General features: G+C 38.3%; 1 protein-coding gene across 1 annotated transcript; it reads left to right on the top strand.

The window, feature by feature from the left end:
- Positions 1 to 8,448: 8,448 nt before the first annotated feature.
- On the top strand, positions 8,449 to 13,802 carry AVPR1B (arginine vasopressin receptor 1B; the record flags this gene model as incomplete). Its single annotated transcript, XM_081325362.1, has 2 exons — positions 8,449 to 9,400; positions 13,483 to 13,802. 2 exons carry the CDS (start codon positions 8,449 to 8,451, stop codon positions 13,800 to 13,802), a joined length of 1,272 nt encoding a protein of 423 aa, XP_081181488.1.
- Between the last annotated feature and the right edge of the window lie 13,499 nt (positions 13,803 to 27,301).

Raw genomic sequence — 27,301 nt, forward strand, 5'->3', positions numbered from 1 at the left:
ATTTCTGACAGCAATCATATTTGATGAACAGAATTAAACTGGCAAGAACTAGAGAATTGAAGCGTGACCTGCTCAAGTTATGCCTTAACATTGAAAGGTCAGAGAAGTTTATTCTGACGTAGACATCATTCCACTTTAGTACTGTTAATGTGGATTAGCTTTGAACAATGTCTGTGTCTGCATTAATCAGCCAAGAGGACTTATAAAGAAGAGTATTTTAGTGAGTGATCCGAAAAAACCTGTTTGCTCTTAGAGTGAGCAGAGTCACTACTAGGACAAGTTCCTCCCCCACCACAAAGACCAGTTCTCAGCATTGCAGTCATCAGAAGTAATTAATATCACTTGCTGACAAATGGAGACTTTAGCATAAAAGCTTATAATTTGTCCACAGTTCCCGGTAAGCCACTGATCGGACCGTCTTCCGTTCAAGTCATTCATCTTTAAACACCTTGAAGAAGTTCTGCAAATCCAGTTGCTTTTGCTTTAGCACTATTGATTTCTGCCTTCCTATCCTATAAATGTCTGTGAAGCCTCAATATTACCATATATTTTAAGGTTCTAGCTCAGGATTTGACAATATTTGGTGACCAAGGTCACACTAGCAATGGTGGCCTAGACAAGCTGCTGGCAATTCCCCCCCCCCCTAAGGTAAATCATACAATTGGAACCCTTAACTCCAAACCACAACAGCAGATTTAGGCAATTTTCACAAGCTGAATGTTGAGATTGTTTCTCAAAATGGAAACATTCCAATTCTCTGAACCCATAATAAGGAAGGCTGCTTGACAAGCACCTTACAGCAATAACATCAGGGAAGGGAACCCTAAACAATTCTGATGGAGATAATGACTAGATTCACACTTTGCTTTAATCATTATTTTTTAGATAGATTCACACAGGACACCTAGGTCAGACGCTTGGATTTCTAAATCAAGGTGTGTGGGAATAGAATAGAATAGAATAGAATAGAATAGAATAGAATAGAATAGAATAGAATAGAATAGAATAGAATAGAATAGAATAGAATAGAATAGAATAGAATAGAATAGAATAATAGAATACTTACTTTATCTGGCCACGTGTGATTAGACACACAAAAAAATTGTTTCAGGCGCAGAAGCTCTCAGTATACATAGAAAGCAACAGAGTAATAATAATCATAATAATATCAATAAGATGGGATACTAAAGATGATAAAAAGAAGAATACTACAGCCATGCAACATGGACAAATGTAGATTGACATTAGACAGTACTGTGAGAATTAGGTGTTCAGCAGACTGATGGCACAGAAGAAGACACTTTGGCACGCAATGCCCTACAACCCTGTCCCAAGGGGAGGAGTTGAAACAGTTTATGTCCAGAATGTGAGGGGTCTGTAGATATTTTCTCAGTCCACCAGATAAGATGATGTTGGGGGCAATCAATGAACAGAGCATACTAAATCTCAGTTTCACATTCAGAAGTAGAGTTTGATCTGTTTTTGGTCTATTCGAAGCGAACGTTTTAACAAAACCCAGTTGTTTATGATAAAAGCTGGAGAGTGAAGGGCAATGAGGTGTTTTCTATGTTAGACAGATTATTGATTGGATCTTAAAAAAAATAAATGGAAGAAGAGAAAAGAAATGAAAGAAATTAGAGTAAAAGTAAGGTGACATCAGGAACAGAAAGGATGACTCTTGTACAAAACAGTATTTTTAACGATTGGGATTATTGTCACCATATAAACTAATTCTTTTATGTCTTCATTTACTTTCTATTACCATTTTATTATTTTTTAAGTTTTATTTCCTGTATGTTTAAAGTTTTAAAACAAATAAAAACTTTTTTTTAAAAAAAATTTTTTTTACTAAAGCAGAGGCTGATTTAAATTTGATATATTCAAAATATTCTTATATTTGATTCAGCGATTGACTTGGTTTACAGTTTTTCTAAGTTATGGCTTGTTTAACCGTGGTCTATGGTTTTGTTCATATAATGCACCAAATCAATCTTTTTGTGTTTAATGCTATACATCACTGTTTGGCTATATCCATGAATTTAGATATATCATCTATTATTTTCATGCATTGTACCAGAATTAAATTAATATTTTGCTTACCTGAACATATAATTATAAATTGCATCAACAGAGCCACTGAACTCAGAATACCTGGGAGCACAGAAGGTATAAGCAGAATCCTTTATTTTCCTGGCTTTGTTGCTTTGAAGGTGATGAAGGGCTTAAGTGTTGCTTGTTTGTATATTTGCCTCATCTAGCAGGTAACTGCAAATCTCCCCAGTGCTGCTTTCCACTCCTATACCAGATCATGAGATGTTCCATCAAGGGAATTTGATAGCTAACACAGGCCTATGAGCTCTATCTCATAAAACAAGGACTCTCTAAAAATGAATCCTGCTGTCTGTAATGAATCTTCATTCATTCAAGATAAGCCTTTAAATATAAAGAAGAGATTGTCGAGCAATTTTGGTTGAGGCTTATGATTCTGAAGAGGCAGTTGGGGATCCATTTAAGGATTAAGCCAGATAAAGTGTGATGGTGCATTGAAAAAAGCAACTTTTATGTTTTTTGTTTTTGTTTGCTTTTTTTTAAAAAAAGAAAGGTTTTGGATTTCTTAGGACTTACATCTTACCACTTTATAACTTGGAAATTTAAAAAAGCAGGGAAAATTTATCAGATTTTCTCATATAGCAAAAGAACACATTCACCACAGTCCAATATTCTCAAGGTCTTACAACCTTTGTGCTAAACTGATTCTGATAATAGTGGCTATGGATTTGGAATGGTGATTTTTTTCAAATAAATACCATTTCTAAAAAAACAATATGATCATTGCCTATTTAAATTTGAAATCTTATGTATGTCTATCAACCATTAGATATGGCTGGAGTGCTCTTTGATCATTAGGCATATGATTGTAGGCATGCATAACACACTGTACATCTAACCCTGCTAAATTGTTATTCCAAATGAATGTAGCAAAATAGAAATAGAAATATGAAATGGTTTTGTCAATAGTAAAAGTTACTGAATTCAGACACTCAGTAAAAAACAAGGCATTAGGAGTTACTTTATCCAAGCCCTCCATTACATATAAATTTATTGCTCATACTCAGATGTGATGCACAGATTGTAAAAGTTCATGGTTGTTTCCCTAATTAACTTACAGATATAGAAATTATGCCATTCTTTATAATATAATCACAATAGAAGCCTGTCCTTTCCTCAATACAAAAGGCCTTTGCAAAGAAACATAGGCATGGACAGAGTAGATCACAGTAACAAATAATCAGGACATCAAAAACTACAGGAAGTTTAATCTCTCTCAAACCCCACTTGGCTTGGCCCCAGGATGATAAAATTCAAACAGTCTTCTGATTTAATCTGGACTGAAATCTGGACTGAAAACTCAATTAACGACCAGATTTCAGCAAAGAGAGTTTTCTATACTGTACTTCCTTGTTGCCACCAACTGGATTTTTGAAGCCAAGATCTAATGGTTATACTCTGATCACTTATATGTCTATCAGAACTAAGAAGAAAGTTTATTCAAGAATGTAGATATCACTATTAAAAGCAAGCCAGAATATACAGCCCTTTCATCTTATTTAGCTCCTGATTTAATTAAGCTTCTAAGTAAAAACAGACCAAGGTAGATTAAAAGGCAAGAATTCTAAATGATTGGATATCATTCAATATAGGGACCTTCCTGGAGCTATAACAGATACTGTGCAGCTGACTGACAAATAAATAGATCGGTCTGAATGCACTTTCAGGAGTCCCACTGATTTCATTAAATTTGTTTTTGTCTCAGGTTCATCACCCACTGTTTTATAAGTAGTACAAATAAAACACATAGATACTTGCTGGTAGCTAACATGAAGGAAAAAGGAAAACATCTTACAGGCAGATATGATTGTATCAGCACAGTAATAGCTTCTTAATGCGGTAGTACATCATAGCAGCAGGGTATGAAGAAGGGCAGGGTACCAATCAGCATAGTCGTTCACTTAGTCATTGGAATTATTCAATTAACATGGGCCAATAAATATTTTATAAATAAATGTTTTATTAATCCAGGGTAAAAAGAGTCTATTTAACATCTGACAATAAAAACTCTCTCACTGAGTATGCTCTGCAATGCAGTATGGGTAACTCGGAACTCTTGACTAAACAAAGTAAAGCTATAGAGAAATTAATTCCTTAATCACCGAACACCTATAATTCAAATAGAGAATATCCACTAAATTTAGCAATGCCGTTGTTGAATTTTGGGAAAGTCAACCCAAGTGGAAGACAATCAGATGGTTAGAGCTGTAGTGGATTTTCTAATCAGAGAAAGGCTAAAGAACCAATGGCCTTAATCTATAGATGAACTACAACTGAATACAGTACCTACAAAGTTCAGAATTGTTCAGATGTTCTTTCCCCTCTATGGATGTGAAAGATTACTTTTGAAGAAGCAGGATAAAAAGGATTTTGAAGCTTTGGTACTAGAGAAGACCCTCAAGAATACCATGAACAGTAATAAAACCAAATAGATCATAACCAATCAGAATTTTCACTCAGGTCACTCAGCGAGGAAAGGTAGAAGGAAAGGCAGGAAGAGACTGACCAGAATGTAGGTAAATATAGTTGATTACACTGGCAATGGAAGACCTGAAGAGCCAGACTGGGGACAGATCATCCCGGAAAATATCTTTTAATGTGGCTGCTAAGAGTGAATACCATTGGGTATTAACTGAGTACTTAGTGGCACTCAGTCAATCAGTCAATCTTGAATGGAATAGGAAATTGGACAAGCCTTCATGTACAAGTAGTCCTTAACTTACAACAGTTTGTTTAGTGACCGTTCAAAGTTACAATAGCACTGAAAAAAGTGGTTTATGACCATTTTTCACAATTACAACCGTTGTAGCATCCCCATGGTCACGTGATCAAAATTCAGACACTTGGCAACTGACTCACATTTATGACAGTTGCAATGTCCAGAGTCATGTGATTCACTTTTGCAACCTTCTGACAAGCAAAGGCAATACGGAAGTCAGATTACTTAACAGGTGAGTTACTAACTTAACAACTGCAGTAGTTCACTTAACAACTTTGACAAGAAAGATAATAAAATGGGGCAAAACTCACTTAACAAATGTCTCACTTAACAACAGAAATGTTGGGCTCAATTGTGGTCGTAAGTTGAGGTTTACCTGTAGTTGTAGTTATATTTCTCTGAATAGGTCCTTCAAGTGAACAACAGGCTTAGAACTACAGGGATTAAAATAAAAATTCTTCATTTTAAAAAAAGAATGAGAAAGCTATGAATTGTCTAAATGAGAATTGAACGAGAGGGTGAATGCTTCCTCTCTGAAAATGAGATGCTTTGCTTGCTAGAATCATTTGCCATTTCCCCCATTTATGCAACAATTCTGCAATTTTAAAGGTTTGATATTAAGAGATTCAAAAATTTATTTCCACCTCTCTCAAAGGAAATTATCTTTTCTTCTGACACTTCTTACTGCCTTGATAGCATTATTAAATGATCTAGCTATTATGGAGAAGATTTTTGTGGAAGAGATAGTTAATGAAGGAACATAAGTAAAACTTTCAGTAGCCAAGTCCAACATTAAATCCTCATTATTATTTTACATATTTACATACTGCTATTGTATGACAGATACATACTTTGCACATTTCCAAAGATCATTTAGGAAAACCACGTTTCTCTTATTACTTTTGCTTGCCCCCACCATGAATAGTAGAGAGGGCATGCTCCAGGCCTCTTGCTCTCTAGTTGCCATCTTGTGGACACTGGAGTTGTGCCTTCTCAGTGGCAGTGCCTGTCTTGTGGAACAGCATCCCCAGAGAGATCTGGATGACCCATTCCTCTTAGCCTTTTACAAGGCATTGAAGACATTCGAATCTCAGAAGGGTATGGCTGACTGATGAGAACAAATAAGTTTGAAATGATCATATCAGTCTCCCTTTATTCTTTGTTAGCAAGCCAAAAAAAAATTTACACAAATATGAGCTGCCACTGCTGTGGCTACTGACTGTAGATGGCCTTGGGCTAGTCTGAAACAGGAAATAAGATTTGTCCCGTGTCTGGGACTATCTTTGGTCATTCGGGTTTTTCCCCACGTAGAATTGAAGGTGTAAGAGCAACGTTTCGACGAAACGTTCGTTCTCCCAGAAGAACGAAGCTGAAGCCACCAGCCTGAGGATGATGGATGAGATTTCGTCGAAACGTTGCTTTTACACCTTCAATTCTACGTGGGAAAAAACCCAAATGACCAAAGATCCACATACAAACACCCGCGAAAACCTCAGAAAACACACACACACACACACACACACACACACACACATATATATATATATATATATATCAGAAAACATATATATATATATATATATATATATATATATATATATATATATATATATATATATATATATATATATATATATATATATATATATATATATATATATATATATATATATATAATTTAAATGAATAAAATCAGAATGAGAACTTCTGGATAGAAAATACCATTAGCAATATGTAAAATAAGAGCCACGGTGGTGCAGTGATTAAAATGCTGTATTGCAAGCTAATCTAGCTCGATGCCAATCCTCACTGAGTCAAGATTGATTCAGCCTTCCAGCCATACAAGGTAGGTAAAATGAGGACCCAGATTTTTGGGGGAAATATGATGACTCCGTAAACTGCTTAGAGAGGGCTGTAAAGCACTATGAAGCAGTATATAAGTCTAAGTGCTATTGCTATTATAATCCTCGTGGCAAAGATGCAATTATAATCCTCATGGCAAAAGTCTGGTCACAGTAATATATATACTTGTCAGACCAATCATTATTGTAAAGATGTATATTACAAGGTTGTGTCCTTAGGAAAGTGCTCTACAGTTTCATAGGATATGGTAAAAAAAAAATCTAGATGACAGTCATGATTATGTGATTGAAGCTCCATCTGATTTTATGTCTGTGTTTTTATATGCAAACACATAAAACCAGGCAGAACTTCAATCACATCATTGCAGCTCCCATCTTAACTTTTTTATGCCACACCCTGCAGATACCCTTGGAAGAGTATTGCTAGTTACAAAAGGAAAGCTATTATTTTTCTCCCACGAGTCAAATTCTATTCCATATGGTTCTGATTCCGACGTTATCCTTCAGTGATATGAGAACTATAAGCCAGCCGCTTAACAGAATGGAGAAAAAGAGGACAAGGGGATTTCTCAAACTAATTTCAGTGACTTCCTTAAACATTTACAGCCTTCTGTCCTGTTCTGTTCATTTATCATCAAATTATGTGAAAAATGTGTATATAAAAATGAGCTGGGGAAGAAAGATTTGATTATAAAAATATTGAAGGCCATGAGGCACAAATAAAAAAAAGAAAAGAAACAACTTTCAGCATTGTCAGTTCCATGCTCCTGCATAATCTGCTGATATATATATTGCAAAACTCTTGAAGCTTAAAAAAGAAAAGGCTCTGTGCACTATTTACATACACAGCAATCAAAATATTCATCTGGAGGAAGAGATTGCAAAGTTGGGTGCCTAGCTGAATCTGTGTGTTTATTCATGAAAGAAAGGTACACTCACTCTAGTGACTGCATACAGGTGTGCACACCCATGGATTTGTATTCATGTAGATGAGCAGGAGACTTTCTTCAGACTTCATGCTCAACAACAGGGATGGCAGTCAAGCCAAACAGCAGGAACCAACCAGAGAGGACAGCTCCAGTCTATAAAACCCAGACCCAAGCAACAGACTCCATTTGAACAGCTTGAGCCAATTCATCAGCATACAGATTTGGCACCTGACTTCTGCCTGCATCCAAAAAGACATCCACCTTCTTTGACTTTGCATTTATACTCTGATGCTTATTTCAGGTTAATTTATACTAGGATTATTTTTTTTGCATTTTAAATATTTCTTTCTAGAAAGAGCTAATAATAAGGCTGCTTAGAGGGAAAGAATTTTGCCCTGAGACAAGGACAAGTGAGAAGTCAGTAAGGAATTAATGAAGAAGTGAAGAAAGGGAGAGAGGATATTATTTCAAGAAGAAACATATCTTAAAGGATGGATACCAAAGTTAAAAATGAAAATTAATCAAGATGTTTTGTATAGTCTGAGTATTGGAGGAGATTTGTAGATTTTCTACAACCATAAACATGCTGTTAAGAAATAACTGTGCTGCTAGTTAAATCTGAATAAAGAACAGAGCCAAATATGGTCAGTAAAAAAGAAAAAATGGACCAAATCCAAGATGGAGAATCAGATCTATGCAATTTAGCTCAAAATGCTTTATTGCTATTTAAACTACTAGTTTGTTCTAATTTCAGAAGAGAGAAAAATAGCTTCTCAGCTGCTTAGAGCATATATCAACGTATTTCTGCAAAATCACCAAACCTTAATTAATGGAGAGGAACGCTACATATTTTGGGAGCTTCTTGGAGAGCTCTCTGCTGGAAAATATCAAGCCACTGAATGGGGGCCTCAACAAGTCCATTCTCCATACCCGAGATGAAGAACTTGCTAAGGCTGAGATTGGGATTCTGGCTGCTATTCTGGCAGTGACTGTGGTGGGAAACCTGGGTATCCTTCTGGCCATGTATCGCCTTCGGAAGAAGATGAGCAGGATGCACCTTTTCATTCTTCACCTGGGATTGACAGACTTCGGGGTGGCCCTCTTCCAGGTATTTCCCCAGATGATTTGGGAAATGACCTATCGTTTCCAGGGTCCTGATCCACTCTGCAAGGTTGTCAAGTACCTGCAGGTACTAAGCATGTTTGCCTCTACATACATGCTCATTGCCATGACACTGGATCGCTACATGGCTGTGTGCCACCCACTGCGTACTCTACGGCAGCCAACCTGCCAGGCATATCTAATGATTGGAGTCACTTGGCTACTAAGTTGCTTGCTTAGCATACCTCAGCTCTTCATCTTCTCAGTAAGGGAGGTCCACCAAGGTTCTGGTCTGCTGGATTGCTGGGCAGAGTTCAAATACCCTTGGGGCGCAAAGGCGTACATTACATGGATGACTTTGTCTGTCTTTGTACTGCCGGTAGTCATCCTCTTGGTTTGTTATGGCCTGATCTGTCATAAGATCTGCAAGAATCTTAGAGGAAAGACACAAAGGTGTGGTCTCTCTGCAGCGGATGCCATCTCATACACAGCCACTGATCAAAATGGAGCAGAAGTGTGCCATTCTGGCTCCCGGGTTAGCAGCGTGCGTACCATTTCCCGTGCCAAGATCCGCACTGTAAAGATGACTTTTGTCATAGTGATGGCCTATGTTGCTTGTTGGGCACCTTTCTTCAGCGTACAGATGTGGTCAGTGTGGGATAAGAATGCACCAAATGATGGTGAGTCACTTTTAATTGGAGGGACGGGGTACCAGCTTGAGAAATTCAGTTTGATGCCAGAGTCATAGATTGGGTTTGTAGCCAATGCAATTACTGGATTTAAGTTAGGATTTCAGATGGAACAACTATGGTTTTTATTTCAATTCCATCTCAGTAGAAAAGGGAATTAGGGCAGATTTATTAAAAATACAGTACATGCAATGAATACTCTATCATGCTTGCTCATATATACATTTGTTCCATCTATTCTACTTTCATAAGCCGATGGAGAAATCTATCATCATTCACCATGCCTTGGCAAAAAGTGAAGGGAAGTAAATCTATCTAAATATCTTGGTACTGTAATGCTGAGTGCTTCAACTCTCATAAACATCCATACAGTAATATGTACTGTAATGTTTGCAACTGAGCTACATATTAAGGCAAAATGAAATTACTTTGAACTGAAAGAAAATTGCAAGTAACTTGATTTTGTTCCCTTTGGGTACTTTTTTTTAAAAAAAACACTACATATTTTAAAATTTTTGAAAAATACACAGGTGCCTAAATTATGCCTTTGAAATAATTACAGGCTAGAGAAAAAATGTTTTTGGTAACCTAGTTGATAACATCTGTCTATTACAAACATGCATGAATATGTATTTACAATTGTACATACAAGTAGTCCTCAACTTACAACCCACATGTAGACCAGAATCCATTTCTAAACAAGGTAATAGTTAAGTGAGTCATGCCTGATTTCATGAATTTTTTGGACATGGTCGTTAAGCCAATCACTGCAGTTAAGTGAATCATTTGATTGTTAAGCAAATGCAGCTTCCCCCTCTGACTTTATTGTCAGAAGCCAGCTAGGATGTTGCACTAACAACAACAACAAAAACAACGACAACAAAGTTGGAAGGGACCTTGGAGGTCATCTATTCCATCCCCCTGTTCAGGCAGGAAACCCTATACCATTTCAGACAAATGGCTGTCTAGTCTCTTCTTAAAAACTTCCAGTGTTGGAGCATTCACAGCTTCTGGAGGCAGGTTGTTCCACTGGTTAATTGTTCTAACTGTCAGCAAGTTTCTCCTTAGTTCTAGGTTGCTTCTCTCCTTGACTAGTTTCCATCCATTGCTTCTTGTCCTGCTTTCAGGTGCTTTGGAGAATAGCTTGACTCCCTCTTCTTTGTGGCAGCCCCTGAGATATTGGAACACTGCTATCATGTCACCCCTCACCCTTCTCTTCATTAAACTAGACATACCCAATTCCAGCAACCGTTCCTTATATGTTTTAGCCTCCAGTCCCCTGATCATCTTTATTGCTCTTCTCTACTCTTTCTAGAGTCTCAACTTTTTTACATCGCAGCCAGCATATACTTACATCATAAATATATGCTGGCTATGAAATGTCCAAATTTTGATCATGTGACTGTGGGGAATGCTGCAGTGGTCATAAGTGTGAGGACCAGTTGTAAGTTACTTTTTTCAGTGCCATGATAACTTCAAATGGTGGCTGTATGTCAAGGACCTGCATTAAATTTTCCTTACGTTCTTTATAGAACTAAACTCAAACTAGCTATGTTACCTACAATCCTTTGTCACATAATATATTTTTTAAATTAAAAATAGCAATATTGAAATTTATAAGGTGAAGCAATAAACATGTTTAAAAATATGATCACTAGGTGAAGATTTGAAATTAAAACTAAAAACAGCAAGATTTACCAAGTTGCAAAGTGTGGGAGATGAGGAATAATTGTTCCAATGTTTATAGTGCTAGGTTCAGATTTCCAAGGGTTTGAATTCTAATTCTTTTCTAAACATACAAACAAAGCACCAAGTTAGCATTATATTCTAAATGTGTGTGTGTGAAACTCACTTGCTGTATTTATGCAAATATCAAGATTCAAGCCAAGCCCTGTTACTGCTGCATATGCCTCTAAGACAGGGGTCCTCACACTTAGCCACTTGGCTGGCTGGGGAATTCTGGGAGTTGAGGTCCACAAGTCTTAAAGTGGCCAAGTTTGAGGACCCCTGTTCTAAGATATAGAATGACTTTTTCATCCTATGACACATCTAAAACAGCCTCTGTTTTCACTCCCCTTCCCAATGTGCATAGGGAGGACAATGGATCCTTAGGAGAAATTTGCGTACCTCTATTTAAAATTTCCTACACAGCTTTGTCTTTCTGTTTAGTCCAAGTTATATAATTTTTGGAGTTCGTATAATTCAGCATTTTTTAAACATGGTGTCTGGGGAATTCTGGGTGTTGATGTCCACACAACAATATGATACTACCAATCAGGGAGTGTGGATGAAAATACCGCAGGGATCGAAAACTAGTCTCCTAGTTTCTGGACACTCCTGGTGGGTTGTGACTGCATATAAATTGACAGGTTGAAGTAGAAGAGGGCACAATTTTTTTATATAGATTTTATTCTTCAGAATGTGAGTTCTTGACTACCTTTACATAGTCCTTTTATTATATGGAGAAGCTCTTATTTATTTAAATCATTTTATAGATATTTCAAAAAAAATGTGTGAAACTGCTGGAGTCTGATGCATCTGTCGAATAATATTGTTGACATGATTTAGACATTAAGAGAACAATTGCCTTGTTTCTGTGAAGCAGAGAGTAACTCTTAAATGTCTGCAAACTATAGAAACAACAACAATCTCTTTGTTGACATCTAGCAGCCTTTGGAAGTTTGTTCAAGCATTCAGTTGCTTGTGTCTGTATAATCTAGATTGCATCTGTATAATTAGCCATGCAAAAATCCAGATGGCCACAGGCACATACAGAAAATTCTGAAAGCCTTTGCTCAGAAACAAAGAATAAATAGACTCCTTCACGAATATAGATTATTGGGGCAATTCTAACCTCTGTGTTCAATGTCTATGGAGATTCTCAGTCATCCAGGTCAGTTGTCTCAAAGATACTTTGTTTCACAAGGCAAATGGAGTTTCTTTTTTTCCTTTGAATAAGTTTCGCTTCTCATCCAAGAAGGTTCTTCAGCTCAGCTGATTTTAATTCTCACATAAAGTATGAGAAAGGCTACGTAAAATAAAAGATAAATCTCTGTTTATCATAATCTCTAATTAATATCAATGGGGTTTAAACAATGTTCCCTGATTAAACAATCTTACTACTATTCAAGCTGATAGCAATGTTTTCATTAATTTTTATGGAGCAAATGTCAGTTCTTAACCTGTTAAAACTAGTATGAAGGAAAATTGTAGGAATATATTTCAAAGTACTATTTCAGTCTTTACTAACATTGCAAAATAATTGCACTAGTTTTCAATCTTTAATTTTCCCTTTTTCTATATTTTTACAGGGTCTTTTTTTAGAATCCTTGGAACACATCCCTTTATGATTTATTTGTATTTTTGAAGTTCTAAAAATATATAACTACTGCTTGGTTGGGCAACCTTTGAGTGACTAAGGACCATAGCATAGCCCGTGAGTCCTCTGGAGAGCTGCAAGTGATCAAGAGTCATGAGGGTGTGACTGCATTCTTTTCAAATCATTATAGGGAGTTTGGGCTTGCAGTTTAGTGCTGAAATGAAACTAAGAGGCCCCTGAAAACCAGACTTTTCTAGAGAAATTATCTGATCATGTCTGTAATAAGTGTGAAATGTAATCAACATTGGTATGGCATGCATAGCCATACAATCTTATTATTCACCCCTTCTGTATTTGGGGCATTTTTTAAAAAATTAAAATCATAATTATAAACCAGTTCAACTTGAAAATTCTTGGCTAAAAGAGAAAAGACTTGACTCCCTTCCCAAAAACAGAAGGGGAAGAGTTGAACACAGTTCTGGAGGGAGGGGATGACATACTTTGGGAACAGGGTCAATTTCATGAGTTGTTTTTTTTAAAGGGTCATTTTTACATGTTGATTGATTACCACCAGTGGGTATTTTTACTCTATACACATGTGTCAAGACACAATAATCCACGATTGGCATACAGTGAGGTACAGATACATCTGATCATGATTCATTATACTCAAAAGTTCACTCAACTGTTCTTATTATGGTTGATACAGATCTGAAAAAGAAAACGTTTCCCTTTATTTCTCTCTTTGCTCCAGAGTCAAGCGACGTGACTTTTACCATTACCATGTTGCTGGCCAGCCTGAGCAGCTGCTGTAATCCCTGGATTTACATGTTTTTCAGTGGGCATCTCTTTTATGGTGTCCTCCACTTTTTCTCCTGCTGCGGAGGTCTTCGGTCCAATCTCAGGAGGCAACAGTCTAATGGCAGCCTCTGCAGCCGTAAAACTACCATCTTGAGTCACAGTCCTCAGAGCACCCCAGAGCCGAACGCTGCTGGTATCCAGATGCAATTGGGAAATATGAAAGAATTCTACCAGCCTTATGAAGATACAGTGATTGATTCAGGGATACTTTAAAATAATGGATGAGTGTAATGCCAATGAATGATACTGTAATCCCATAATCTGGTCTTTTGAAACAAGCAGGAATAGTAGAATAATATAGTGGCCCTATACGATACGAAACATAGCTCACTATATATGAAATAAATCAGGCCTGATTCATTTCTTTTTAAAGACTGTTCTGAATTATAACCAAATTTATTTCCAAAGAGTTCAAACAAAAGTGAAACGAAAAGTTCAAACAAGACTTAAACCAAAAGGTTAAACAAGAGTTAAACAAGAATAACAGACCAGGACACTAGCAGAAGATCTTCAAACAGTTGCCTTCAGCAACCAACACCTCCCACACCTTCCCCTTTTATCAGCAGTCCCAAGGCGTGGCTTCTCATTGCCTTCTCCCAAGTTGCCTCATTGCCTCATTGCCTTCTGCTTTTCTGCTCTTCTAGATTGCCTCCTGCTCCTAGCGTCCCTGAACAGAGCCAGCTGTGGATCGTCTTCTTCCAATCCCTCATGCTCATATGGCTGAGTCTGAGGAGGAACATGATGGGAGGGGCCAGGCTGAGAGTCCTGCTGTGCATCAGAGCCTCCCTCTGATACCAAAGGCTCTCCAAACCCCTCCTCCTCTTCAGAATCATCAGACTCAGCTGCCGGTATCACAGGCTGATGCTGAATCACAACAGGTTGCTGGCATGCTACAGACTGGGGGTTGGGGACCCCTGAATTACAGGATGGTTCTAATTAAGAAAACAGTATCAGGAAGGAAATGATGAATCTTTTTGAAAACAAGTCAATTTTAACTTAGAATTTCCAATGGTTCCATTTATCATACCACTTAGGTTTAGGAGTAACATAGAATTTTGTAGAAAATAGGGCAGACTAAACATGCTAATATTTGCAAGGCTTGAATGACAATTAGTCAATCCACTAATAAATTACAGACATAGCATAATTACAGTGTGCATAATAATTATTGCTATGTAAATCAGGTGACAACCTTGCAAAGAAAAGAGACCACCGAATCTGGCGTTGGTTCAATTTCCAACCGGTCTGCAGGTTTTCCATTCTTATGGTCCGTCCAGACCTCAATTTGATGCTGTGCACCCTCCAGATGATGCCTCCAGGCCTTGAATGCCACTTTGATGGCCAGAAGCTCCTTCTCCCAGATAGTATAGTTGTGCTCCGATGGATTCAGTGGGCATCGTTACCTGGAGTAACACCGCCCCAATGGCAATGTCGGAGGCATACGCCTCCATGACAAACAGCCATTGTGGGTCAGGATGTTTCAAGATGGGCTCCTTCATGAAAGCTTCCTTCAAAGCCTGGAAAGCCCATTGTTCTGGAGCGTCCCACTGAAACCGAGTCTTCTTCTGGCGAGGATGAGGGCCAGATAAAACCCAGAGCCAAATTCTTATCCAGAAAGTCCTGCAATGCAGCCAACTCGGGGTCTGACATGGAGTACAAATGCCCCAATGGGAGAGGTGCATCAGGGACTAAATCAATGGGGTAGTCATAGGGCCTGTGCGGGGGTAACTGATCCACCTCTGTCTTGCTGAACACATCAGCAAATTCAGTCAGTTCAGAAGGCAAGGAAACCCCTGGGGAACCCTCCACCTGGCCCTCACAGATATGGCGGGTGTGGTCCACACACTGTAAGCTTGGGAAGGTGACCAAGTTCTGTGACCAATAGATCTGTGGGTCATGCACCCAGAGCCACGCCAGTCCCAAGACCATGGGAAAATGCAGATCTGAGGTGATATAGAACTGTATGGCCTCCTCATGGGAACTGATGGCCATACATAACGGTTGCGTGCCAGCCTTAATTGGCCCAGACAGGAGCACTCGACCATCGATAGTCTCCACTAACATGGGCGGTTCCACCGGGCACTGGGGAACAGCCCATTTGGCCACTAATGCTGAGTCCATAAAATTTGTGGTGGCCCCAGAGTCAATTAAGGCATGGACTGGAATCCCCTTTGGCATGCTGGGGAGGATCAGATGTGCCTCCAATATCAGATGCCATGGAGGTCCGCAGGCAGCATCGGAAAGACATCGCTCGGTGTTGTGGGACGCCCAACCCAACACACCTTTTAGATCGGGCTCGGGGCGTTTTCCCGACAGAGGAGTAGGGGGCTTTATCAGGGTAGACTCGGTCACTGACGCCTGTCGTTGCTTCTTTGGGCAGAAGGAAGCCAAATGCCCAGGGTCCCCACAGTAAAAACACAACCCCCCCGAACATCGCCTGTTCATTTCTGCCACCGATAGATGAGGCCTGGCAGCACCTAGCTCCATTGGCTTCTCCTTTTGAACCAGGGTCTCACGCACAACAGGGGACACAGGGGTCTCTGGGGTGGTACGTCGACTCCTTCGCTGCAGCCAAGCATTGATCTGCAGACAGAGATGGATCAGCCCATTGAGGTCTTAGGGAATATTAACACGGGCCAGCTCATCCAATATCTCCTCTGACAATATATCCTGGAAAGTGTCCATGAGTGCAGCCTCATTCCAGGCTGAATCCTGGCTAAGCAGCCGAAAATCGTTGATATAGCCCTGTAGGGGGCGTTGGCCTTGCCTCAGAGCTTTCAGGCGTCGGGTAGCAGTCTGCGTCTTTATGGGGTCCTCATACATCAGATGCATATGATTACAAAACCCCACAAAGTTGTCCAACAATGGACTAGGTTGGGCCAGCAGAGGTGTGCCCCAACGAGCTGCATCACCAGAGAGAAGGCTTAACACAAGCCCCACCTTATCTTGGTCAGTGGGGAAATCAGCTGCTCTCACACTGATAAATAGCTGGCATTGTCCCAAGAAAGCAGGAAACATCTCTGGATTGACATTAAATTTATCGGGCATTGCAACTTGGCATTTTCTCCTGGGTGGTGGTGATGGTGGTACTGGCCCTGTTTGAATGTCAGGGGCAAGACCTTTTTATAATCAACAGGTTGGAAACAACCCAACCAAATTTATTTCCAAAGAGTTCAAACAAAAGTGAAATGAAAAGTTCAAACAAGACTTAAACCAAAAGGTTAAACAAGAATTAAACAAGAATAACAGACCAGGACTCTAGCAGAAGATCTTCAAACGGTTGCCTTCAGCAACTAGCATCTCCCACACCTTCCCCTTTTATCAGCAGTCCCAAGGCGTGGCTTCTCATTGCCTTCTCCCAAGTTGCCTCATTGCTTCATTGCCTTCTGCTTTTCTGCTCTGCTAGATTGCCTCCTGCTCCTAGCGTCCCTGAACAGAGCCAGCTGTGGATCGTCTTCTTCCAATCCCTCATGCTCACATGGTTGAGTCTGAACAAGATAGGAGGGGCCAGGCTGAGAGTCCTGCTGTGCATCAGAGCCTTCTTCTGACACCAAAGTCTCTCCAAACCTCTCCTCCTCCTCTTCAGAATCGTCCAACTCAGCTGCCGGAACCACAGGCTGACACTGAATCACAACATCTCTGTTACAGGCAGGGCTATCTTGTTATTGATTGTACTAAACAGTTTATATGTTTTAAATTACATTTTATGGGCCACCTAATTTCAAATATACAACCCTAATTTCAAATATATGAATGAATATATGAAGGTAAGGATTACTTTTCAGGTTTTTCCTTTCTCCAATTATTTTTAAAATCTTACTTCTTTCTTGCTCACAAGACCCTACCTATGCCTATAATAAAGAGATGTATTGATTAGTAGCAATTTAATTTACCTGGTTTCTCATCTAATTAAGAATAAAATTGTTTTGCTTCAGACTGCTGAAAATTGTATTCTTGAGCTTCAGCTCCTATCATGGAAATTAATGGTATAAATAAATGTACGTAACTAAACTAGTTTAAAACTGACATCAGTATTCCTTGAGGTGCAATATTATTGAAGTGATGGTTGTAACTCTTCTTAAGGTCAGAAATATCCTTGATCTCAGTTTGGAACAATAAGCACTAAGTATGAAATGACATGTTGGCAGCAAAAATTATTGGCTACAAAAGCACCTTGAATATGAAAGGTAATTATTAGGTCTAAAAAGACCGTTATCTGCCACTGAGCCACTGTCAAATTGCATGCACTCATTATGAATTAACGAACTCTCAAATATCATTCCTTTTACTCACAGGCTATTAACTAAGCCAATTATCAGCCATAGAGAGTTCTAATAGCATCTAATTTCTGACATTCATTTTAATGAGCTGAAAGCTCAGCCAATACTGGCAAGTAGTACCAACTCACAGTTCAACTAAATCTGATTCAACAATGTTCTCTTTAAGAAGCTGTACATCACTTTCTACCTCTGCAGTTTAGATCCTACAATTGCAGCTCTGAAGTTATAGTTACTAGAATCTAATAGAACTTTTCCCAGGCTGGTGTGCTCCAGGTGTGTCAGCCACAGCAGCTGAGAATTCTGGGAACTGTAGTCACAATAACTTCAGATTGGAAAAAAAGTAGATTGTACTCCTATAGAATAATTGAGGCCACTACATAGATTCTGACTAGTTTAATAAAAAATACTAAGCTATAATGTGGTTTGTTTAGCTTTGGTTTAATGTGTCATGTGAACAGCCATTATGGCATATAAGCTATGGTTTATGATTTAGTGAGTTGTGTGAACCCATCCTTACTCCTTCCTAGTTCTGCTGTTCCCTAGTTCCCCAAAGTGAGTGATGCTAATAGCAAAGAACAGACACTACTCCCCAATTGACTGCTCTTGGATGTTAGTTTCTTTCACTGTGCCTGCCTGAACAACCAAGTGAAATACAATTTTAAGGAGAAAATTCCATGGCTCCTTTCTAACTTCTTTGCCAGATAGAATAGAAAAACCTGGGATAATGAGGAGGAGGAGGAGGAGGAGAGGGCATGTTGAAGAGAATGATAATTTAACAACTTGAGGTGAAAGAGAGAATTAAAATGGTCTAGCTCTCCCTCTCCCAACTATTGGCGTTCCCTCATGATCATAGTTTCTACTTAGCCTTATGCATAAATCAACCAATTGTGACTTATTTAACAAACACAATTAACCAAAACCAATTTAAAGTGTTCTCTTTCTTCACCTACTCAAACTAAACAGAAGCAACATTGGAGGTACAAGCACAGTGATTTAAAAACCAGGGGGCTGTCCACTTATTAAATACTGAGTTTGACTTTACAGTTGACTTTTTAAACCTGCTCACTTATTGATAATTTTTTTAAAAATGGCAGCAAAACTAGTTTCTAGTAAAAAAAAATCAGGGAAAAATTAAATTGTGTTTGTGTATGACATGTTGAAATTATAAGGACATAATAAATTTCATTTCTGTTGAGACTAGGAAAAGTATCTGAGACAAATATCAAAGGACAGGCATTTGATGTATACTTTGAACATGAAAATGAATAAGCAAATTTAAGATGAATTTTGAAATGTAAATGCTTGCATTTTCTAGATAAGGAAATATGATAAAATCAAGGCTTTGCCTGTTTTTAAATGAGTTTTGATATGCAGCACAAAAAAGCGTCAATCACATTTTTGCAAATATCATCTTTCCTTTTTTTAAGTTATACCCTACAGATTCTTCTTAATGTGGAATATTTTTGTCATAGATGTGTCTGGTGACTGATAAGACCAAAACCTGTCTAAGTCTAACCTACACAGAATATGGTAGATTGGGAAGGCTTTGGCTAATGTTTCTTTTTTCAGGACATTGTCAACTTTTAGAATGATCTTTGCCAAGGCAGCATGCTAGGACAGGACAAAGCATGAGAAATAAGTATTTTGCAATGCTCAGGAATATGAACAATACATTTCTTTCAGCCATTCAATCAGGTATGTCTTTTGAAAGATTACGGAGGCTCCTTGCAAAGCAAACTATATATGTATGTGTTTCTGTGCAGACACAACTAGGAACAGCTTCAGAAGCAGCTACAGGAGCGTGCACAGAACTGAATGTTAAACATCAAATATTCTATTATATAAAATATAAATGTTTGTCTTCCATATTTTCTCTAACTAAGGGTTCTCCTACTCTTATTCCTATTTAATTAAGCTGTTTTTCCCTTCCTTTCCACATTTTCATTCTTGAAGCCATTCTCTCTAAAACCTTTCACATTACAGGATTTCAAATGATTACCTTAGGTCAGGCATGTCCAAAGTCCGGCCCGCGGGCCATTTGCGGCCCGCGGGGCGGATTAATATGGCCCTCGGACAGCCCTCCCTGCTCTATGTAAATGCGGCCCTCCCTTCTGAGAGGGCCCCGCCCAAACCTAGAAGACGAGCGGCGCAGGCGCGACGCCCCCAACCTCCACTGCAGAATCTGTCTCCTTCCCCTCATTGGGCTTTCATTCAGTTCACCGTCCATAGCCAGAAAATCAGCCTATCTCTGCCTCTCCCCCCCCCCACACACGATACTCTGCTTTTTCCACCCCCTGCGGGAGAAAGTTTTATGCTCCGTTAAGGACACAACTGGATGCTCATCTGTTCGTAAAAGAAATCGTGAGAACCACCATAAAAAAACACCCCCTCCCCCGAGAGAAAGAGAGAGGCTCACGTCGGCACTTGTTGCCCTTTGAAGATCAGACTGGAGAGGAGCCAAAACAGATTGTGAAGCTCAAGTGGATGCGAGTCCTTTTTATGCAGCCCGTTTAGTTTCGGTTTCTGCTTTGCACCGATTCCTGCAAGTCAGGCGTGTTCGGAAATCAGCCCAGGTTGCAAAAGGCGGCTTTTCTACCCAGAACCTTAACTCTAAATCCCACCCTGGATGCTTCAGGCAACTTCCAGAGGCCACCTGTGGAAACTCTGCAGCCTCTCTTAAAATGGGGCATTGCAAATCAAAACGGTTTCTGGTTTTATAAATACCCGCTGGTCGTCTGAATGGGGAGTTCTTTCTTTCTTTCTTTCTTTCTTTCTTTCTTTCTTTCTTTCTTTCTTTCTTTCTTTCTTTCTTTCTTTCTTTCTTTCTTTCTTTCTTTCTTTCTTTCTTTCTTTCCTTCCTTCCTTCCTTCCTTCCTTCTTTCTTTCTTTCCTTCCTTCCTTCCTTCCTTCTTTCCTTCTTTCTTTCTTTCTTTCTTTCTTTCTTTCTTTCTTTCCTTCCTTCCTTCCTTCCTTCCTTCCTTCCTTCCTTCCTTCTTTCTTTCTTTCTTTCTTTCTTTCTTTCTTTCTTTCTTTCCTTCCTTCCTTCCTTCCTTCCTTCCTTCCTTCCTTCTTTCTTTCTTTCTTTCTTTCTTTCTTTCTTTCTTTCTTTCTTTCTTTCTTTCTTTCTTTCTTTCTTTCTCTTCTTGATCTCTGAATGTTTCACATCCATTTCTGGCAGGGATCAAGTCAGTTGCCTGCACTTTTTTCAATTCCACTTTAGCTAAGTGATTGGCAACTTTTTCTCATGAAATTAGAAAGAGAGATTAGGTGGGATGTGACTAGATTCAGCCCTCCGTCCCCTACCTTTATTTTTTAAAAGTGACTTGTGGGGGGGGAAATGATGAATTCTGTAAGTTTCCAGATGATACACAACTGGATGGGTAAAATTCTAAATCAGATTCCACATTCAAAACCAACTTGAGAGGGTAGGAGAAAAGATGTTAATGTTTTGAATTGTTTTAATGGTTTTTACTGTTTTTTGTTTTAAAATGTTTTGAAGATTTTAATTGTAATACCAGTAAATGTTTTTGAATTGTGAGCCGCCCAGAGTTGTTTGCAGAGATGGAGAGGGCCGGCCTGGGAGGACTCGCTGCTACAACTGCATCAAGTTTGCGCTCTCGGCGTCCTCCAATTGTTCAAAGAATGTTCGGAAAAATGTTCGGCCCTCCAGCATGTTCACTTCATCCAATCTGGCCCTCTTTGAAAAAAGTTTGGACACCCCTGCCTTAGGTACTAATCAATAGAAGGGACTACACAACCTGCTTCTTCTTATTGGGACTCTTCAGGGGTAAGCATCTTCTACATTACAGCAGATGTTCTATGTTTTTTAAGCCTAAACAATTCAATAAAGATGAAATCAGTCACGTAGTGCCTTCTACTGCTCAGTGACTAATATAACATCTAAAGCTCCATATAAAATACCCCACCCCCATCCTTAAGGGGAAGCAATCTTGAGACCTCTAACATGAGACCCAGACCAACTAAAATCAGAAAACTCTCTCATATGAGAAAACAGTAAACAGGAAGGTATACTTGCATAGCTTCTGTACTTAGAACTATCGTGTCCAACTACTTACAGATCCTAACTGCAAGATAAGCTGCTCATGCACTTTAAATAATTAAGGTTGAAATTATTCATACATTATTATCAGCTTCTGGGTAAACATGTTTGCAAATCTCTGAACTCAGTCCATCCAGTTAAATAGCCAAAGCAAGTAAATCAATAAAAAGAAAGCCCTCTGTACACACTTTCCACTCCTTTTCCTTGGCTGGTACAATTTGGATTACCACAAGCATTTTTCAAAGTGATGAAGGATCAGTGCCATGTATTATGTATATGGATAACAGCACGATTCATTTTTTTTATAAAGGATCTACTATGAGAAGGTCTGCCCATGGTTGAAGTGAAAAGTTTTCTAAGTCAGCAAGAACTAGCTTTTAGCTCGGTATATAAGATATAGCACTGTATCTCCTTCACCAGGAGAAGGTACAAAAGAATTTTGCCAAAAAAAAGCAGACTCTCTGAGGTACAATATTGACTACATTTAAAAGAATAAAATATAGGATGATAGTTATTATTATGTCATAGCAATTGTTTAAAGAATCCTCCTGAACTAATAAAAGATTAGATTATAGAAAGAAATTAATTTTCTTTTCTTAGGATGACATGTTCTCATAATGACTTAGATCTTCACAGTCCCCAGCACCCCTAGTGTTTAGTTTGGAATCCTTCTAAATTTAAATCTTCAGACTGTGAAGAGTTCAGAAATACATTAAAGCTCTGGTTTAATTGACTCCATTTTAGCAAGCATCAGAAATGACAGATCACATTTCTGTTGGAATCTCAAAATAACAGAGAAGTCCACAACTAATTTTGGATGAAGTCACATTCCAGTTAAAGAAAGCAATTGTAAGTATAGTTGATACGGAAAGATATGCTAGCAGAGGAGAACTGCTATAGCATCATTAAACCTATTTTGAGGATGATGTACTGGTTACCTATATGTTTCTGAGTACAATTTAAGGTATTGGTATTCCAATAAAGTCCTCTATGGCTTGGATCCAGGTTATCAATGGGGCTGAAAATAATTCTGCCTATCTGGTTCAATTTGCTTGAACAGAGCCATTTTGGTGTAGTGGTTGAAACATCAGACTAGAAACTGGAAGACTCAGTTCTACTTCTGCCTTAGGCATGAAGCAAGCTGGGTAACCTTGGGACCAGCCCTCTTTCACAGAGGTGTCAAACTGCCGGCTTGCGGGCTGGATGCGTCATGGCAAAACTGCGCCCATCCCATTGCCAGCAATGGGGGAAAAAAGTCACAATATGTCGCGACACATCACGTGATGTTGTGAGGTTGATGAAAGAGTCTTTCATCAACCTCACTCCAGTCAGCATGTTATCCTTGCTTTCACTGATACATCAAGCAGGTCCTCCTGCTTGAGCAGGGGGCTGGACTAGAAGACCTCCAAGGTCCCTTCCAGTTCTATTCTATTCTATTCTATTCTATTCTATTCTATTCTATTCTATTCTATTCTATTCTATTCTATTCTATTCTATTCTATTCTATTCTATTCTATTCTATTCTATTCTATTCTATAATTCTGGGCTATCTATGCACTCTTTATGATGACTCAGTATTTTTTCATCTCCTCTATGTGTCCTTTTTTTCAGCTCTTCACTAAACCTTTTGTACAATTTCCAAAATAGTCATCAGGATGGGGGGGCGGGGAAACGTGAGGCAACAAATGACAAAAATGCAGTGTAATGTCACATCCGATTTTGGGAGATTCAGTATGACTTATGTATAAGCATCCAATGTTGGGATTTGCATTGTGAAACATACTGTGTTTCATCACAGTTTGTCATCACAATTCATAATGGACATTTATGAACCCAGTGGCTTCTTTCTTATCTCTCTATACTTTATCACTGTTCCAGTTTAGTACCTCCTTATTTCTTGTTACTTCCATCCACCTTCAGCTCTTTTCCACATTAATTTCTTCTCCTATGAAATCCTACTATCATTGCTCAGAGTTTATTCCAAGATAATGTATTTGATAATGTATTTGATTATTCCAAGATAATGTATTTGATTAAACTAGAGTATGAATTCTAGTTTTCTTTACATTCGGCATGATATGGTAGCTTTTCTACAACACTCCAATCCTAGCATTTCTCCAATTTGTTCTTCATTTCTATCAGGTCAGGAATAGCTGAATCCTGTTGGCTTCCTCAGCTTGCTAAAGGAGGAAATGGTCAGCAAGACAGATCAGTTGTTTCCTGAAACTTTCATACTTAGCAGAATTTGTCTCCCAACTGATATCAGGTTAATGAGAGGCCTACATCCCTATTATTACATGCCACTTAAAAAGATCCATGGTTTATTTCCAGAAAGTGTAATCTATATCTTCTTGATAGGATAGGCAATCATAATACGGTAATAATCAACAGCAGTATCATTTTTATCCATTCCTTCACTTATTTTAACACATATGTTTTTCCAGGACTATTAAATTTACTTACTTTGATATCTTAGTGGCTTTGCTACTTTAATCTGACCACAATGATCTATGCTCTGGTAACCCTTCCATTAGATTACTGTAATATCTCACATGTGCTCCTGCCCTTGAGAATGACTCAGAAGCACCAACTAGAGCAGAATTCAGTTAATATGACTTTAACTGGACTTGCCAGTTTAAATCATTCCTACCTTTAAAAAAAAGTGTTGTTTATTGCCTGAGCACAATTAAGCAGCCTGGTGCTCTTTAGATAGATTAATATTGCTTCCAGAATTTGTCAGCTAGCATGGCTGTTGGAAGTAACCAGATTGGAATTTTATTCTAGTTTCCAAACACCTTTTCCACTGAACAAGCCCCTTGCATTATGTAAAAAATTGTGGCTACAAAATAGTGCATCTTTACCGCTGCAAGTTACTGCTCCACCACTCCACCCAAAATTCAAGTAGGAGTGATGCATATAGAAAGCAAATAGTTTACCCATATATTCAGTAATATTTGTGTCCTTCATTTATATGTCTCTGGGATGAGATAGAGGGCAGCCACTATGAATTTGCACTGAATTCACTGCAAATTGCAATGCACTGATTTCGTGAATGAAATGTTTAGATCTTTTCATTTGAAAGAAAAGCTGGTTCTACCCAGTGTGAGTATGCAGTTATGCAACTGCTTGATTATTATGGGTGCTCTGACAAAAAAAAAAGTTTAAACCCAATGTGATCTTTTAAAAAATAAGTTTCAAAAGTCTATACAGTAGACTGGGTATAAACACTAAATTAAGAGACCATGTCTATCAGAATGAAGTATTCCACAGTTTGCTGAACTACCTGATTACTACAAGTATGAAAAATAATAATTCACAGATATAATGGGCAAAACCTTCTAACTAGGGCACAAAGGAAATTAAGCTAGGATTACAAAAGAAGAAAATCCAAGTAAATATCTTGTTTACACACAAGGGGGCCAAACTAAAAACCAGTTATCAGACTGTATTAGCAACCAAACTCCTAATAGTTCCTAGTAATAGCTTTCCTTTTTTCCCCAGGTGGCTTTCAAACAGAGAACAGAAAAAGAATGTATTTTCCCTTAGTTCTTGTCTTGCATCCAAAGAAGGAAGTGTCCCATACATGAATGGGAAGTATGATAAAAGAAACTTAGGGGAATAACGAAGTGAAAGAGGCATTTAGGAAAATCTAATGCAAAGAATTAAGATGAGAGAAAGATTGTATAATCTGTAGAGAAAGAAAAATATAGCTTCAAAGAATGTGGTCAAGAATTAATATAAGTAGAGAAAATGCAGAGTAATTTGGAAGGAAGCAAAAATTACTTTGGAAGTTTGTAAAAAATAATCTAAACAAGGAACATCCAATAGAGCAAATAAGATAAAAAAAAAATAAAGGTGTTAAGTTTATTTGGGATGAACTGAAGTAAAAGAATTTTGGAAGGAATATTTTAGAAATTTGGAATTGAAACGGATGCTATAAATGATAATTGATAAAGAACTAAATGTTGCTGTGAAAATGTTTAAACATACTAAAGCTGCAAGTGCAGATGACGTAAGTGAAGACATATAAAATATGAATGTCACCAATAGGATATACGGCCACACTATATGGGTTGCCAACACCTGGGAAGTGTAATATTTCAGGAACAGAAATGTTCAAGTTAATTATATTGGTGGTTAAGGCTAGAAACCCGGAGATTGTGAGTTCTATTTCTATCTTATGCACAAAGCCACTTGGGTGATTTTGGACCAGTCACTCGCTCTCAGCCCTAGAAAGCAGGAAATGGTAGTCACTTCTGAAAAAAACTTTACCAAGAAAACTGCAGGGAATAGTCCAGGCAAACAGCAGGTGTCAAAAATTGACTTGAAGGAACACATGTAGATACACACACACAGGGAGAGTATTCATAGTACAAAAATATTATTATGTATGGAAACAACTTAATATTCACCACTCTTTTGTTAAGATCTGGGTCTTTTGAGCACGAACTGCATAATTTTCCTCTATCAATATACTTTTGAATGAGCTTTAGAACAAAAGGGTTGTATTCTGTTCCATAAAGACAAAAGAGCTCTAAAGTGAAAACACATTCTATGAAATGAAGAACATCTACATCTTTCTTTTCGTCACCTCCAATCAATTCCTCCAATCACTTCCTGTTTCACCGTGAAAGAACTGTTTAATCTCTGATCACTGGAAAGGTGAACATGTGCAGTGACTAATTTCTTTTCTAAAAGTGCCATATTGACATTAAGTGGTGTGGCTTTCACACTGTACATTTTCTCCTGGGATTTTATCTCTCAGTGGCTAGGCTGATTAGTGGCTATAAGGACAAAACCTTTGTCCAGTTCCTATAAGTCAAGGAGAGCAGAAGTCCTCCGCTGCCAAAATGAAATGGTTGATCTTTTTAGCGTTTTACATTTGGATGACCAGTGGATTACAAAGGTAAGCTCCTTTCTTTCTTCTTCTGCACCACCCGCCCCCCATTTTTCTTATTTAATATTAGAAATTATAGTTACAAAGCTGCACTGGGATAGCAGTCCCTTGAAACTTCTTTAACTTTCTACAAGTACAGCACAGTTCCAGTATTAGCAGAAACACATCAGCAATGTTTTGTGAATAATCAGTAATGCATTTAGATAAATTTACGAGACATTTACAAGACATATTAATTGTAAGAAGGGGAGAGGCCCCAAAACAACTATGGGTATTATTTTACTCTCTTCAAAATATTACAAATCCATCCTGATGTACTGTACATTCTGTTCCAAATTCCTGTAAATAACACATAAAAAACCCTAACCTTAGTGGAATTCTACTACTGCCTGTACTAGAATAAAATGCTTTTCAGATTTTCTTATTTCTGTTCATCATCATTAAGCATATAGCTCCTTCCCTCCTCTCCAGAGTT

This window comes from Vipera berus, assembly GCF_964194415.1.
Source record: "Vipera berus genome assembly, chromosome: 3".
In the NCBI taxonomy this organism is placed as follows: Eukaryota; Metazoa; Chordata; class Lepidosauria; order Squamata; family Viperidae; genus Vipera; species Vipera berus.